The sequence below is a fragment of the Gorilla gorilla genome, chromosome 7 (assembly GCF_029281585.2).
Source record: "Gorilla gorilla gorilla isolate KB3781 chromosome 7, NHGRI_mGorGor1-v2.1_pri, whole genome shotgun sequence".
Lineage (NCBI taxonomy): Eukaryota > Metazoa > Chordata > Mammalia > Primates > Hominidae > Gorilla > Gorilla gorilla.
Window position 1 is genome coordinate 112590278 of NC_073231.2, and position 17423 is coordinate 112607700.

The 17423-nt window shown below is 39.1% G+C and overlaps 1 protein-coding gene across 1 annotated transcript; it reads right to left on the reverse strand.

Annotated features, from left to right (window-relative positions):
- Nucleotides 1-3958: 3958 nt before the first annotated feature.
- On the reverse strand, nucleotides 3959-17161 carry ABRA (actin binding Rho activating protein). Its single transcript, XM_004047427.3, has 2 exons — nucleotides 16439-17161; nucleotides 3959-8447 (listed from the first exon to the last, which is right to left on the reverse strand). The coding sequence occupies exons 1-2, from the start codon at nucleotides 17104-17106 to the stop codon at nucleotides 7970-7972; spliced, it is 1146 nt and encodes a 381-aa protein (XP_004047475.1). The 5' UTR covers nucleotides 17107-17161; the 3' UTR covers nucleotides 3959-7969.
- Nucleotides 17162-17423: the final 262 nt, after the last annotated feature.

Sequence of the window (17423 nt, forward strand, 5' to 3'; positions counted from 1 at the left end):
TTATTGAATACTCATTTTCTTAACAAGTCTTTGATTAAGCCTACTACTATCTTTTTTTTTTTTAATGCTTCTAATAGCTTACATTGTGGTGGTGGTGGTCATGGTGTTAGGAGTAATAGTGATAGGAGAATGCATTCAATTAGAGGGAGATTACATTTTTTAAAACGGAGATGGGAGAAGGCACTTGACACATGGGAAAGTGCAAGTTATTTGATATTTTTGAAGTACAATTGTTTTCATTTTGGATGGAGAATGCATAACAAGCTAAGCCCCTTATCATAAACAGTTATGTGTGTGCAATGCCAAGAAATTTTGATATTTTGTATCCCATAGGTTCAGTTAACATTTGAGAGGAGGAATGACATGATCAGGTGTATACTTTAGGAAAATATCTGTGAAAAATAGATGAGTAGAAGGAACAACTAGAGACAAGGGGAAAACAAGCCTTTTATAAAGTCCAGAAAAAAAATGATTAGGCCCAAATAAGAATAGTGGTAATGGTAATAAGGAAGCATGGATTTGGAAAGGATTTATGAGTTAGGATGAACAGGAGTTGATTATTGATTGGATGTCAGAAAAAGTTAAGGATAGCTCCCAGGATTTTGATTTAAGAGTTTAGTTATATTATTTATCAAGATGGGCAGGGTACATAGAGGAAAAACAAAAAAAAAGCAGGTGGCAAAATGAAGTTAGTCGTGCACTTGGTATGAGAGTTATGATGTGAGAAACAGGAGAATAAACTTTTTTGGGGTAGGACATTTTATATACTATTCTGAAAGATGAACTTTAAAAGTCAACAAAAAACAATAAAACTCTTTCACTTTTTGTATGCAAACAAATATGAAATTTATGTATTACCACATTGAAAATATCAGATATATAACAAAGTGAAGACCAAAATAGGAAGGATATACCATATTCATTATTGGCAGACAATATTGATTAAAAGATATCAGTTCTCTTAAATTATATTGACAGTGAAAATCTCACCCAGGCTTAGTTTTTGGAAATTAAACTGATTGTAGAGTTTATATGGAAATGTAAAATCAAAGAATAGCTAAGGCATCATGGAAGAATTGAGTGTCTGGTCTTCAGTATCAGATAATCATGATTTATTAGAAAGCTGAGTAAGAAAGACAATATATTGGTCAAAAGTTCAGAAAGAAACTGATTTCTAAAGAAGATGATACTGCTGTCTGCTCAGTAAAGAAGACAGTCTGTTCAATAAAAGATGGTGGATTAGGCCGGGTGTGGTGGCGCATGCCTGTAATCCCAGCACTTTGGGAGGCCAGGACAGGTGGATCCCGAGGTCAGGAGATCGAGACCATCCTGGGTAACACGGTGAAACCCCGTCTGTACTAAAAATACAAAAAATTAACCGGGTGTGGTGGCAAACGCCTGTAGTCCCAGCTACTCGAGAGGCTGAGGCAGGAGAATGGCATGAACCCGGGAGGTGGAGCTTGCAGTGAGCAGAGATCGTGCCACTCCACTCCAGCCTGGGCGACTGAGCAAGACTCCGTCTCAAAAAAAAAAAAAAGATGGTAGATTAATTGGATATCTATATGGAACAAAAAGTCTTATCTCACACCACAAACAGAGATTGAAAAATAATTGTGAAAAGCAAAACAATAAAGACATTAGTTTATATAGGAGAATATTTTCGTGACCTTAGGGTAAGCATATAATTTCTTTAATGGGACACAAAAAACACTAAATATAAAGGAAAAAAATAAATTATGCTACATTAAAACTTTAAGCACTTCATCAAAAGACATCATTGAAAGTAAGAAGGTGTCCAATAAGAGTGAAAGCTGTTGTTTTCTCCAACTTTTATTTTTGGTTTGAGGGTACATGTGAAGGTTTGTTTCATAGGTAGACGTGTGTCACAGGGGTTTGTTGTACATACTATTTCATCACCCAGGTATTAAGCTTAGTACCTAACAGTTACCTTTTCTGTTACTTGCCATCCTCCCTCACCCCCACTCCAGTAGACCATTTTGTCTGTTGTTTCCTTCCATGTGTTCATAAGTTCTCATCATTTGGCTCCTACTTATAAGTGAGAACGTGGTATTTGGTTTTCTGTTCCTGCATTAGTATGCTAAGGGTAATAGCCTCCAGCTTTATCCATGTTCCTGCAAAAGACATGATCTCGTTCTTTTTATGGCTGCTTAGTATTCCATGGTATATATGTACCACATCTTCTTTATCCAGTCTGTCATTGATGAACATTTAGGTTGATTCCATGTCTTCGCTATTGTGGATAGTGCTGCAGTGAACATTCATATGCATGTGTCCTTATGGTAGAAAGATTTATATTTCTCTGGGTATATACCCAGTAATGGGATTGCTATGTTGAATAGTAGTTCTGCTTTTAGGTCTTTGAAGAATCACCCCGGCTTCCTTACACCATACACAAAGAGCAGCTCAAGATGGATTAAAGACTTAAGTAAAACCCCAAACTGTGAAAGCTGTTTTAAAAGGGAATGTAGAGTGGAACAACCTTGGAAAATGTTTCTGGCAGTATCCACTAAAGCTAAGTATACACATGACTTTGACCAGCAAATTTAATTCAGTGATATGTACTGAACAGTGATATGTACTGAACAGTAATATGTATATGTGTTTACCAAGAGATGTGCTGGAATGTTTACAGAACTATTTGCTTGCTCTCGTCACTTCCCATCCTCTCTCCTCCTGTACACATACCCACACACCCTACTTATTAATTTACTGCATCTCGTTTCACTTTACCTATAGAGATGTGTATGCATTTCCTAAGAACAGAGATGTCCTCCTAAATAGCCAAAGAACAATGATCAGATTCAGGGAATTTAACATTAATACAATAATATGGTCTAATATGTAATTCATTTCAAATTTCTCCAGTGACCCTAATAATATCCTTTCAAGCATTATTTTTCCTGGTTCATGATCCAAAGATCCTGCATTGCATTCAATTGTTCTGCCCTTTTTTTTTTTAATCTCTTTTAACCTGGAAGAGTTCATTATTCATTGCTTCATGACAGTTGTGTGTTTGAAAAATTTCAGGATTGTAGAATGTGCTTTGATGTGGATTTCTCTGAATTTTTCCTTATGCTTAAATTTTTGTTATGCATTTTTCATAGGAAAACCAAAGAAGTGTTTTGTCCTCTGCATCAAATCAGGGTGCACATAATGTATGTTTATCCGTTTATTGGTGATAATAGCTTTGATTATTTGATTAGATAGTGTCTACCATGTTTCTCTCCTGCTATCAGTTTTCCTTGTGTAATAAGTAATATGTAGAGAGATGCGTATTTTTAAACTTTTTCATTCCCAACACATTAGTTGCCATTGCCATTTACTACAAGGAAGAGCTTTCCTTTCTCCATCATTTATGAATATGTATTATCAGTATGAACTAATGAATTCTCTTTTTTCTTTTTCTTTTCTTTTCTTTTTTTTTTTTTTTTTTTTGAGATGGAGTCTCGCTCTGTCACTCAGGCTGGAGTGCATTGGCGCGATCTCGGCTCACTGCAAGCTCTGCCTCCCGGGTTCATGCCGTTCACCTGCCTCAGTCTCCCCAGCAGCTGGGACTACAGCGCCCGCCACCATGCTCACTAATTTTTTTTGTATTTTTAGTAGAGACGGGGTTTCACCGTGTTACCCAGGATGGTCTTGATCTCCTGACCTCATGATCTGCCTGCCTCAGCCTCCCAAAGTGCTGGGATTACCGGCGTGAGCCACCACGCCCGGCCGAATTCTCTTTTTTCTAATCCAAAAGGTTACGTAATCAATTTCTATCCTAGACTTAACCAGTCAGAACCCCATCAGTCTTACTTCTATGAGTTTTTCAATTTTCTTGAGCATTTGCTTGCTCCTCGTGTAACAAAAATGTTTTAGATTTATTTGTACTTTCTGTAACCCAATCCTAGAATCAGCCATTTCTGAAAGGACCCATATTTCCTTTGCAGGAGAATATTATTTAGAATCAGGGGCACTTGTTGCTACTAGGGTGGTATCACTTTAGGGCCTTTCAGGAGACATCTAAATACAGCATAAATTCACACCAATACCACTCCTTGCAATCTCACATCACAGAGTTCTTGCTTGTCTTCCCTCATTCCATGTTTGTCTCTTCCCCCACAGTCAGGACATCAGTGTATTTACTTGTTTGCTTCATTTTATGATACAGACCTTAGAATTTCAGAATTGCCAAACCCATGCCCTCCCAAACACCAAAATTAAGTAGAATTTGACATTTCTTTGTAGTTCTTTTATGTCTTTAGACTGAAAGTATTTATTCAAAAAGTATTGTATTCAAAAGTTGGGTACGTTTCTTTTTTCTTCCTGTGTAGTTACTTTAATAAGATAAAATAGAATTCAATTTATTTGCTTTGTGTCCAATTTTAGTTTTTCTCCTACTTCTATTTGATTTTACTTTATTTCATGCATAATATTTAAGTTCCCAAAAGTCAAAACCTCTAACCCTATAAAGAGGTATACTCTGAATCTCACTCTGTCGCCCAGGCTGGAGTGTGGTGGCGCAATCTCGGCTCACTGCAAGCTCCGCCTCCCAGGTTCACACCATTCTCCTGCCTCAGGCTCCCAAGCAGCTGGGACTACAGGCGCCCTCCACCACGCCCGGCTAATTTTGTTTTTGTATTTTTAGTAGAGACGGGGTTTTACTGTGTTAGCCAGGATGGTCTCGATCTCCTGATCTCGTGATCCGCCCGCCTCAGCCTCCCAAAGTGCTGGGATTACAGGCGTGAGCCACCGTGCCTGGCCCTCTATTTCACTTCTTAAAAGATATTCCTTTTGTTTTATGGCTGCATCTATTGTGTGCATATGCCATACTTGATTTGACCATTTCCTATATGTTTTAGGTTGTTTATAGTATTTTAAGTTAAAAACAAGGCACAACACATTATGCATATGTATTTTCATATTGCTTGAGTTGTATCTTCTATGGAAATTTTAGGAGTGGGATTTGTTGGTCAAAAAGTAAATGCAATGTAATTTTGTTAGATACTGCATGCCCCCCAAATCTGGGCATACAGTATTGTTAGATAATCCTTATGGGAATGATAGCTGGTGGATGGACCACAAAACCTCTAGGCTGAGAGGTTAGGTCATAGAGCACATTTTTAAATTAAGTAACAGAAATTGACTATGTACTTCTTATACTAAAAATATATCATAGGTACTGGGAATGAATTTAAAATATTCTAGGAATCCTGAGGGACATCTACATTAAGGGGTCACTTCAGTATGGACTCTATGGTCTCCTTCTCCTCTTATATACCCATTACTGTTCAGTAATGTAATAGAGAAGTTCCCACTGACATAAAATTCTAGTTTACACAGAATTGTTTCTATATCATGTGAGAAACAGCACTGGGTATTCTTACGTTTTATCAGTTAGTAGTGATTAGAAAAAGAAGGAAGTAGAGCTTGGGAAGGGAAAGGAAAAAGCAGAAGGCAAACCAAGAATAGATGCAGCCTCATCTTACAACACTGTGGGAAGAAGAAAGCCCATGCTCAGAACCTCCCTCCTTGTGATGTAAGTGGGCAGAGTGATGAGGTGAACTTACACAACTTTAAGTTATGAGATAGAAGGGGTAATAAAGTACAGCACAGAAACCCTCCGAACATCTGATTGAAAGTTTGGAAAAGGAAAATCCTGAAGATTGGGAAATTAGTTGTATATTGCCTGTTACTGGGAATTTAGAATTATCAGTAATAAAATACATGATTTCATATATTATTTGGTAACTATAAAAATATGAGGACTTTCATTACCTTGTTTGCCACCCGAGTTCTTTTATTTTTTGTTTTAATTTTTTGTCAAAATATCCTAAGTTTTTCCAACTATGGATATTCCTATCATGGAGTTTTTAGGATGATAATATTTTGAGGAGATATTTTTGGATCCCAAGTCAGGAAACATTAAGATGACAAATGGCCTTAAAAATAAATAAAATATTTATCAGAAGAATAATACACAATAAAGAAAAAAGTCTACAAACCACAAGCTAGTATCACAAGACACCTCTTAGGATGATATCTCTCTCACAAGGTGCTTGGGAAGATGTGCCTATCACACAGCACGCGTTTTTATCTAAGGAAAGTAGCTTTCTCACTTTACAGCCAGGCCTTATTCAGAAGAGTGTCAATGTCTTAGAAGCTGTCTGAGAAGAGGCCTTTTACTCCATCCTTACACTCAAACAAATTGAACTTTGAATAATCTATGTCAGTGCCTGCATAACTTAATATTATTCAGAATTGAATATGAGGAGACTCTTGAAACCTTCATCTATTAACACATATTCTACTGATACTATAAGTAACCTAAGTTGCACACTATAATTTTATTGTATTTCAAACAGAAGAAAGTGTATGTGGAATATAACCTATAAATACTATAAAAACAAGAACAGAAAATACAAGAAAACATCTTTTATGCTATTTGTCTTTAACATTTGGCATAGGTTTCACTTGTAATAGAAGTGTGCATCTTATATGAAATCCTACTTAGAAATATTGGTCATTAACTTATAGCTTTATAAATATGGTATGGAAACAAAATACGCATACTTTCTTAAGATACCAGAACCTTCAGTTTGAAAGAGACTCATACATGAAAACAAATATAATTCTTATAGCAGTCTAATACCTATTATTTTGAGGTATCATATTTAGACATTAATTTTTACATTTAACACCAAAGTGCTATACTATCAATGCATTTTAGTAATTTCATTGAATCCAGTAAGAATTGCAATCTCACATTCCATTCCGTTTGTTTTTAAGATCACATAGGCACATTAATGTCCAATGATTTTCTCCTTGCCATCATCATTGTATATTTTTTACTTTGGCAGAACTAATATTGCAGTTTTATGACTTAAACATTTCATAAAGTTTTCTTTGTTACAGTATGAGGAACATTAAACTGTCTCAAATCTGTTTTTAATTCACCAATGATTCTATGGGATTTTTCTAATACTGAACATTCCACTTCATAGATTTTCGGTATTTCTCCATTGTTGGAGAAATACATATCATTGCATTGATGTTAATGCAAGCAGCTTGACTCATTATATGCTGACATGTAATGAAACAATAAACTTCTCCAAGAAGTCCTACAAAGGCAAGTAAATCTGAATCTCTCACCTCTGCTCTACTTTTAGTGAGGGTGTGCCTTCCTTTGTTGGTGCTAAGACAGGAAGTGTCCGTTTTTATGTGATTTGCTCAAATCAAACAAGAGGAAGGTGAACTCTTACTGGAAACCTGTTAGAATCCAAGCCCACAGAGGAACTTCAACAATTTCATCAACATCTTGACAACTTTTTATATATGTGCTTGTTTTGTAAGTGATGCTATGATATAAACAATAATACAAAGTCAAGCTTCTGAAAAAATTTTAAGTTTAGTTTTACCAAACTTAATGGTATTTTCTTTTTTCCAAATAAAGACACATTATTATATGTTCTACTGATACTTATCTCGTCAGCATTCTTCTTAGATGTAATGTTTAATTAAAAATCTATAGTAGTTTCTACAATGACTAGCTAAATATTTTGCCTAAAATATACAAGTGGCTGGGTGCTGTTGCTCATGCCTATAATCCCAGCTACTTGGGAGGCTGAGGTGAGAGGATCACTTGAGGCCAGGAGTTAAAAGACCAGCTTTGGTGACATAAAGAGAACCTGTCTCAAAACAAAAACAAAAACACCCTGTGGAATTTCAACTATTAATACTATTATTATACATTAACATTCTATGTGCTTTCTGAAATGCTTTGTGCCTTCTCAAAATCTCCAAAATTCCTCATTCTAGATAGAAATAGAATGCCAGAAAGTTGTTTATGTAAAAATTGTTTAATATTTACTAACTTATTACAGAGAGTTTGCATTTTCATTTTACCTACATGAGCATTTAGCATTAAGACCATAGTGGGCCAAATTTGGCTTTTGTTTTTGAAGGTTCACTTGAGTAGCGTAATCACAACATGGTCATCTCGGCCTTGCCATAGCATCTCTCCTTCAAAGTCTACCAGTCCATGTTTCCTGGCACGCATGAGAATGCCCACTACTTTATCTGAAATACGAACGTATCTGTCAAAGAGATCTCCAAAAGTAACCTGGATCTTGCCGTCTCGTCTGTGGCGAGCCATTGTGCGGATAATGAAGCACATGTCCATCATTTCCCTGTAGATGTGCTCCTCAGCACGCTTGGCCCTTTCAGCAGTTTTGGTTCCTTCTTTGGGACGGCCATAGCCCTCATCTCCTTTGTGTAGGCGGGTGGACATGGCCAGCTCGTAATCAAACTCTTCACTGAAAGGATTGAGCTTCTGGGATTGTATGTGTTCATCAGCCCACTGCTGCCATCTCCCTTTCAAGTTGCCCACTGGGCTATATTTCTGTTGGGCTTTGCAGTTGAGTTTCTCTGTAAATCTGTTTACCCTAAAGTAGAGAGAGGGTGAACAATCAAGATTCAGATATGTTAACACCGAGTGTTGTTTTCCCTTTGTACTTCCCACACATATGCATCTTTAATGTAAGTATAATTTTTTCACTACAAAAATAAACACAATATAAAAAAATTAGAAATGAAAGAAGAAAAATCATACATAGTCCCACCATTGTTCTTAGTTTGGTGCATATCCTTCTAGATTGTTTTCTCTATGAATAACTATTTTAAGCATTATAATGATATTAAAATCTATTTTAAGAAAAAAGCTTCCCCACACAAAGTTAATGCAAATGTGTATATCTTTAAGTTGAGTATTGGTAACATTTTAGAACTGAAATCATGTAGGTGTTTTCAGGAATCTAGTTCTTAGAGGACCTCTGAAACCAATTATTTCTCAAAGGTAAGGACTCTACCACTACACATGCAGTTTAATATTTAATCATATATAGATTTTCATATGTGGATTTTTCAGTGAGAGCATATATAGACTAGTATCAATGATGCCACAAACTTCGAAATATGAAGTTGTACAGATAGAAAACACTAGCTAGCAATAGTAACATTTACTGAACACTATGTACTGGCATTCTTCTAAATGCTTTATTAATATTCCCCACAACCATTTCCTGAGATAGGTACTACTATTCCTACTTCACAAATGAGGAAACTGAGGCCAGAGAGATGAAGTAACTTCTTAAAGTCACAAAACTGTTAAGTGGTAGAACTAGACTTTGAACCAAAGTTAAGCTGGCTCCAGAGCCTGTCTATAACTGTGAAATACTGCCCTAAATAGGTGACGTTGCAGGATTCAAACGCAAGACTGCCTTAGACCAAGGTCAATGCTCTTTCTGCTATGTAGTGATGCCACTCAGCAGGCCCATACAGTGTCTAATAAAGGAATAAGTTGCGTTTTAAATGTGTATATCTTTGGAATTCAGAATGCATTTTCTATTAAAAAACCAACTCTGGAAAGTGTAGACTAGTAGTATCATGAGGATGCCAGCCTAATATTAGGATGGGGCAGCAAACTAACACAGGAACAGAAAACCAAACACCACATGTTCTCACCTGTAAGTGGGAGCTGATCAATGAGAACACATGGACACAGGGAGGGGAACAACACACACCGGGGCCTGTTGGGGGTCAGGGGGAGGGAGAGCATCAGGATAAATAGCTAATGCATGTGGGGCTTAATACCTAGGTGACAGGGTGATAGGTGCAGCAAGCCACCATGGCACACATTTTTCTATGCAACACACTTGCACATCCTATCCTGCACATGTATCCCAGAACTCAAAAAGACGTCCCTGCCATTTCTCTATCTCCAATTGTCTAGACTTTTTCCCTAGGTCTCTAACTTAACAGTTAAAACACGAACTCTTGAACTATCTAAAAGAGAGTTGTACTCCTAACCATCATAAGCGTCCCACCCTCCCTTTTTCTCCCCAGTAACAAGTGGCCTCATGCCTGGAAGCATTGGGATTGCAGATGTTCAAGTGGTGCTGAAAGTACTTGTGTGAATGGCATGCCTGAGCTATCCCAGCTCTCACAATTTACTATTTAAAACCCAGGAACCAATCAGATTTGAGTATCCCTCACCATCCAAACTCACTTCCCGAAATCTGGTTACCCAAAGGCTGGAACCAAACACGTGGACCGGGAGGAATACATACTTATATTAACATTGTTTTCAAAAAAGAAATGACATCCACTAGATGGCGAACTTTCATCAATTCTTATGCTTGGTGTTTCCCAAAGTCATATGCTTGCTATATCGTTTCATAGCACAATAGAATTGGAATTGGAAATACTCCTACATATAACACTACTATCCTTTATACACATGGATAACAGTGTATGACAAAGTTAATTAGTAAAAGAAAGCACACAAAAACCATATACACAATTATTACAACTTTATAAAATATATGTGTGAAAAAGTGCTAGGAGCTCACCAGGCTGAAGTGTAATGGATTTCCCTCACCCCTCCTTGTCAGTTGATTCCCTGCCTCTCCATCGACTTTTCCTGTTCAGCTGCCCTCAAGTGTGGGCTGCTCAATCTCATTTCAAAAGAGAGCAAATACCTTGTCCCTTGTGAGCCATGCTAATCAATGACTGATCACCATGTTGATCAAAGGCATATTCTTCAATATCAAGCCCAAGGCCATCTTGGCAGAGCATAAATTTCATGCCAGACTTAACAGCTGAGGTGTCCTGCCAGAGAAGAGGCTTGAAGTATCTCAAATGAAAGTGAATAGTGTGATTTATTAACTCATACTTTGTCTCCTGAGCACCAACTGTAGTTCTGCCCTATTGTATAAATCCTAATGCATCCTGGCTTTAAGCAGTTTTTGAGCACGTTTACATCCCTCCCATGCTTTGAAGTATGTATTTGTGATACTTACTGTGTGCCAGGCACTTTTTAAGGTACTTATTGGATATTTTATAATGAAAATAGAGTAATATAAATTTGGGTTTATGGTACAATCACAACTCTAAAATGTATAAGCACTAGGCTGAAGAATTTAATAACATTTGCACAATTGAAAGTAATTATGTCGGTATCCAGATAGCAGTTGGTTCTTTTCACTTTTCAAAATTCTCTTTTATGTTGGTATTATACTGATTTTGTAACAAAGAAAACAAAAAATAGGTAAATACTCAAATTTGCATCCAGAGGTAATTTGTTTAAACTGTACGTTATATGGGTCTCTGATTCTTTGATGTAGCCTTTTTTTCTTCTAATTTTTAATCAGGAACTTAGTTTCCCTAAATGTTGAAACTTAGTGTCATTTGGGATAACAGCTGGGATTGGTGTGTGCCAATAAATCTGTGAAGAGCTTCTAGGCCAGGCACAGTGGCTCACGCCTGTAATCCCAGCACTTGGGGAGGGTGAAGTGGGCAGATCACTTGAGGCCAGGAGTTCGAGATTAGCCTGGCTATCATGGTGAAACCCCATCTCTACTAAAAATACAAAATTAGCTGACATAGTGGCGCATGCCTATGGTCCCAGCTACTCAGGAGGCTGAGGCAGGAGAATCTCTTGAACCTGTTAGGCAGAGGTTGCAGTGAGCCGAGATGGTGCAACTACACTGCACTCCAGGCTGGGTGACAGACTCTATTAAAAACAAACAAACAACTATAAAGAGCTTCTAAAAGAAGCACCATTTAAATATTAATGTCTATTTGTTATATTGTCAAATCGTAATGCCCTCTAATTGGAGGGAAGAACACCAAAGAAAGTTGGTCCCATAAGGAAGAATTAGAAAATAGGGCTAGGATAAAAAAGAAGGAAATTCATCCTAATGAGCATCTAATTTTCTCTACTTTATAAACATTCTGTATTGTTTTTATATCTCCAATTTTTAAAAGGTCAAAGTGTATTTGGTTTAAGTCAGGGTTAGAAAGTCTTATACACTGAATTTTTTTTGGTCATAAGTACTATAAATATAAGAATCGATACCAGATTATGCTGTTTTTAAAAATTTCAGGGAAAAATGTGAATGAAACTTTAGATTGAACTTTAGAAAGATAACCTAGCATAAATTGAAAGAAAGCAAAGCAATATTTAAAGGCTAACATTTCACCCGTATTTTACAACAGCAATCCTAAATCCAGACCCACCTTCTCAGTTTCTTCATTATTAGTAAACAAACTTTCTTATAGTCAATCAAAAATATAAATTAGCCAGGCCTGGTGGCACGTGTCTATAGTCCCAGCTACACTGAAAACACTGGCACTGAAAACATTTCCTGGTGGTTGCCCTTCACTTGAATCACCAGCTTCAAAATGCGTGGGACGCCTAAAGGCATGATTTTCTCTTCTGTCTCTGATCTGTATGGAGAAAGTGAAAATGGGCTCTCATTGCCAACTCCATAGGTCTTCCTGTAGAGGGAGTATTTCTCCTCCTCATGCAGGCACCCTCCTCTGTCAGTAAAGCAAAGAATCTCTGCTACCCTTTCCAACTTCTAGGAGAAATGCTGCATTGGTTTGCTTGTCCTTCCCTACAGACAGTTTAGCCCATTTGATTACTGAGAGCGTGACATCAAGAGGGGCACATTTATCAGAAGCAGAGTGACAGCATTCAAAAGGCAATATGAACATTTCTGCTCAGCAGTTTTGCTGTCTGTCATTTTCAGCTTCGTTTGAGAGCCAGGCCTGTGATTCTCCTTGCAGATTGAACTGTCTTCAGAATCTATTGAAAGGGTTCGTGGCCCTAGAATTGGGCATAGGCAGAAGGACAGCATAATTTTGCCTTTGTTTCTTGTGAGGTCCTTCAATACAGTTGCACCAAAACCCTGAACTTTGGGAGTCATTAGGATTTCACTAATTAAGCCCACATTTTGATCTCCATTTTGTTCCTTGAGTCTGTTCTCTATTGAGAGGGACAGTCTAGCATAGTGGTTAAGAACACAAGTGCTGGCATCAGCCTTCCCAACTTCATCCCTTCCTTGTTCTGTGACTTGGATTATATGTTTCTTAATGTCTCTGTGTGTCAGTTTCCCTGTTTACAAAATGGCAGCCTCCTGCTCAACTGCTATTATTTTCACCGAATTAAACATGGAGGACAGGATGCATAAGTGATTGGTACTTTAATCTTGCACCTTTATGGGAGAGAGATGTAATTTCTTTTGTCTAAAGTAACTGGATTGAACAAGTCACATACGATCAAAAGACTGAATATTTTTAAAGTAAGACAAAACATAAACCATTTTCATAGTAAAACTCCAGTCAGAAGAACCACTGTTGGTAAAGAATTTATCTACTTTTTTCACAGTTGATCTGTTTCTATTATCCATGGAACATCTTAACCACCAAGAAACTTTCTTTCCACCTAAACATCTATGATACATAATTGTCTCTTTATTGTCAGATACAGGGAGAGAAGGGTGCCTATAATTAAAAATAAGTGGACAAAAAGGCTTTCCAAATTGGCTTAGTAATGCTGCTTTCATTTCTCAAGCAATATTTGAGAATATCATTGGGCAAAAATTCCCACGAGGCTTCTGCTGAAGTCTCCTGAGCACAGCTAGGATTACCACTGGAATTAAGAGCTGCTGTTGCTGCATATAACATTCTGGTACCCTATGTACTCTAAGACTGAGGGAAAGGAACCAAAAAAGGAAAGAAGAGATTTAACCACCACTACTACTCTGAACCTGCAGAGCCAAGCTCCTAGCATCTTGAAGGGCTGGGATCACCAAGCCTGGCTTCCTGTATTATAATGAGTACAATTTACTCATGAGCTCCCCTGAGTCTATCACTTTACCTAGCTAATATAAAAATAACCCCGTGAGATATGAGTTATCACATCTATTTTTTAGATGAGGACCGAGAGACTCAGGATTACCAAAGTAACCATGATTCAAATCTAATTGTCTCTTATTCCAAGCGTAGGCATTTCAACACATTAAGAAGGTGCCCATGTACCAGCCTGATTTCGGGAACCCCAAGATGGGTCCTGTATCCCACTCACCGCTTTTAGGTGAGACAGTTTACTCAGAGCCACAATGACTGAGTTCAGATTTCATGGGCTGTAAAATCTCATACAAATTCCCTAATATTTCTTCATCTCCTTTCTCCATCTATCAAAGAGGGATGATGATTATAACCTATCATATGAGGATATTGTGGGATTAAATAAATAAATATATGAAAAGTGCTTAGACAAGTGCCAAAGAATGTCTAGCTCTACTATGCATTCAGGATCGGTCCCAGCTGTCACCTCCCTACTTCTAGTTCATTTAAAATGTGCTGAGAGAAAGATCTTGTCATTGTGCCCCCTCAGTCTTTATTCTTTTGGACCCCATTATTCCATTTCTAGCACACATGTCCCAAGATCCAAAAGGCCAGAATTTCGAATATGGTTCCTCATGTTCGGGTAGCATAGTTACATCTGATCATGAACTCCTACATTAAGCACAAATCCAGACCTCTGAATGCATCCTCAAGACACTGCATGAAGGTTGGAACCATGTCTGGTTTTAAAACATTGCATTTGGAGTAGGGCAGGTCTTAGCTTTGTCACTAACTTGCTGGGCAAACTTCCCCTCTGAGCTTTGGTGTTCCTATCCCTGAAATGAGTGAATAGCTACCTCAGAGGATTATGAGAAGTGAAGCGACAAAGCATTTAAACACCTACAGCACACAGTAAACATGTGACAGATTATTGTAATTACCCATTTGCCATTTTATTTTTCTTGAAAGCTGGCAGTGTAGTAGTTCTAATTCTTTCAAAACACCTTTACAGTCTCAAACTCTAAGACAGCTTTTTAGGCCGCGTGCGGTGGCTCATGCATCCCAGGACTTTGGGAGGCCGAGGTGGGTGGATCACCTGAAGTCAGGAATTTGAGACCAGCCTGGCTAACATAGTGAAACCCCATCTCTACTAAAAATACAAAAATTAGCTGGGCGTGGTGGTGTGCACCTGTAATCCCAGCTACTCAGGAGGCTGAGGCAGGAGAATCACTTGAACTCAGGAGATGGAGGTTGCAGTGAGCCGAGGTCGTGCCACTGTACTCCAGCATGGGCAACAGAGTGAGACTTCATCTCAAAAAAAAAAAAAAAAGGAACAGCTTTTTGTCAAATTAGGTAACATTTTTTTTCTTTATTTTCTTATTGTTTCATAAGACTTGAAAAACACACTTGCACATCAAACTGTCCCCAAAGGGAGTCAGTCTATAAATGTAATGACATCAGACATTTTTCTTATATTTTGATACCCTGGCATTGTGGAATAAGAAATCCTGACTTTCTACCATGTGGAGTTACTGTCTTGAAATAAAGCACGTGTTTCTTGTCTATATAAATGTTTCAGTTTGAGTAAATGTGTATGTGAGTGTATGTATGTGTATTTACCATCTAGATATTTTAATTATTGCTGTCTTTGTTTACAAATAGGACAAACTGTTTTTGAAAATTTGAAAAGTTGCAAAGTAACCAAATCTATGTGAATAATAATAGTTTTCGTGTATTGAGCGTATGTGACAAGCTCTGTGTTTGGTAGCCCTAATCTCATTTACGTTTCCCAATGCGATAGAACTTCTCCCAAAAGCTTACTGTTGCTGTCATTTTACAAATGAGGAAATCTGCTTTTTTAATTTTTTATGTGAAACAGAGTCTTGCTCTGTTGCCCAGGCTGGAGTACAGTGGCATGATCTTGGCTCACCCCAACATCAGCCTCCTGGGTTAAAGCCATTCTCATGCCTCAGCCTCCCGGGTAGCTGGGATTACAGATGCACAACACTGTGCCCAGCTATTTTTGTGTGTTTTTTGGTAGATATGGGGTTTCACCAGTGTTGGTCAGGCTGGTCTCAAACTCCTGGCCTCAAGTGATCCGCCCTCCTCAGCCTCCCAAAGTGCTGAGATTACAGGCTGAGCCACTGTGCCCAGCTGATGAAATCACCTTTAAAAATGACTAGTTAGGGGCAGAACTAGGATTTGAACTTGGGTCTGTCTGACTTCATTCAGAGCCTGCTTTCAAATTAGACAGCAGCCTCCACCTGTTTAGAGTCAGAGATTTGTATTCCATGGGTGTTAGTGAAGCAGACGTATCTCCTGATAATAGCATAGACATTTGGGACAAGGTAAAAGTTTCCCCAATGAGTCTATCAGAAACCACTCTCATCTCTAAAGAAATAAGCCGATTTGTTACTCATTATAGAACTGACTTAAAGAATTCACGCAAAACAGGCTTCCCTCTCTGATGGCTTCATCTTTGTTGAGGCTAAGACTTGGGTGTTCAGTTCAAAACAAAAAGGAGAAACAAAATAGCGCAGGCCCTGACCAAAAGGTCCATGTCTAAGGTTGGCACTGACCTTCAGCCCAGGGACATCCCTCCTCTACAGTACTCACTGCCTGTCCAGTCTTTGAGATTCTCACTCTAACCCTGGCAGGACTTCATCTGCTGCCTGGATTCCCAGACTTGGTTGGGGCTCAGTAGTGATCCTGACACAAGGAGTGGGAGAATGCATTCACTTACTGGGAGGGCAAGGGGCGCTTGATCCTGGCCACAGCCACCTGCACTCCATCCTGCTCGGGCCTCTCCTCAGCCTCTCCTCCATAGCCGCTGTCCTCTGTGTCTATGCTGTCACTCCTCCATGTGGGCTTCTCCTGCTCCATCACTCTCCAGCCCTTGGTTAGCTCAGACACCAGGTTGGCACATTTTCTCCTCCGCGTTGGGGAGCCGTGGCTGTGGAGGATTCTGTCAATGTCATTCTCTGGCTGCCCAGGTTCAGGCACACCAGCATCCCTCTCGTACCTGTGGCTGAGGTGGCTCATGTCCCCTCCTCTCTCATAAGTCTTGCTGACCACCGTTTTGGACACCTCTTTCTTTTTGATGTGAGAAACCTCAGGGGCTTTCTCTGAGCTTTGTCCATCTCCATGTCCTTCTGGCAGGCGGGGTGGCGACTTTGGGGCACTCTGAGCTTTCTGGTGTGAAGTAGGGGGTGTGATTGGTTTAGGAGCTTGAGGTGAGTCCTGGGTCCCTCCCGGCAGCCAGCCTGTAGGCTCCTGGGCCTGCCTGATGCTGTTCTCATTCGCCCACTGCTGCCAACCTCGGGCCAAGCTGATGACCAGGGTGGCTGTGCGTATCTTCCGGAGGGCGCTCTTGGCTGGGCCCTCCCCGCTTTCCTTTTCGCCAGGAGCCATGCTGCCCACCTGTCTTTTCTCTGCTGATAGCCTGGGCACTGGCTAAAATGAGTGTGGTCCAGTGGAGTGCCTGGGATTTAAATAGAAGCAGGGTGCGGGGTGGGAAGGAGAGCTTAGTGACGATGGAAACTATGTGAAGCATTTCTTGCCAAGATGTGGCGCCTTTGCCCTGATGGTGTTCTTTTTATAAATCATGACAGCTCCAGTTTCATCACGGCAGAGGGACATCTCTGCTGGTAAGGAACAGTGATATGCTCACTCTCTTCTCCAAGTGCCAGAGTGGAAATTACTAGATCAAGTCATGTGCTCAGCCTTAC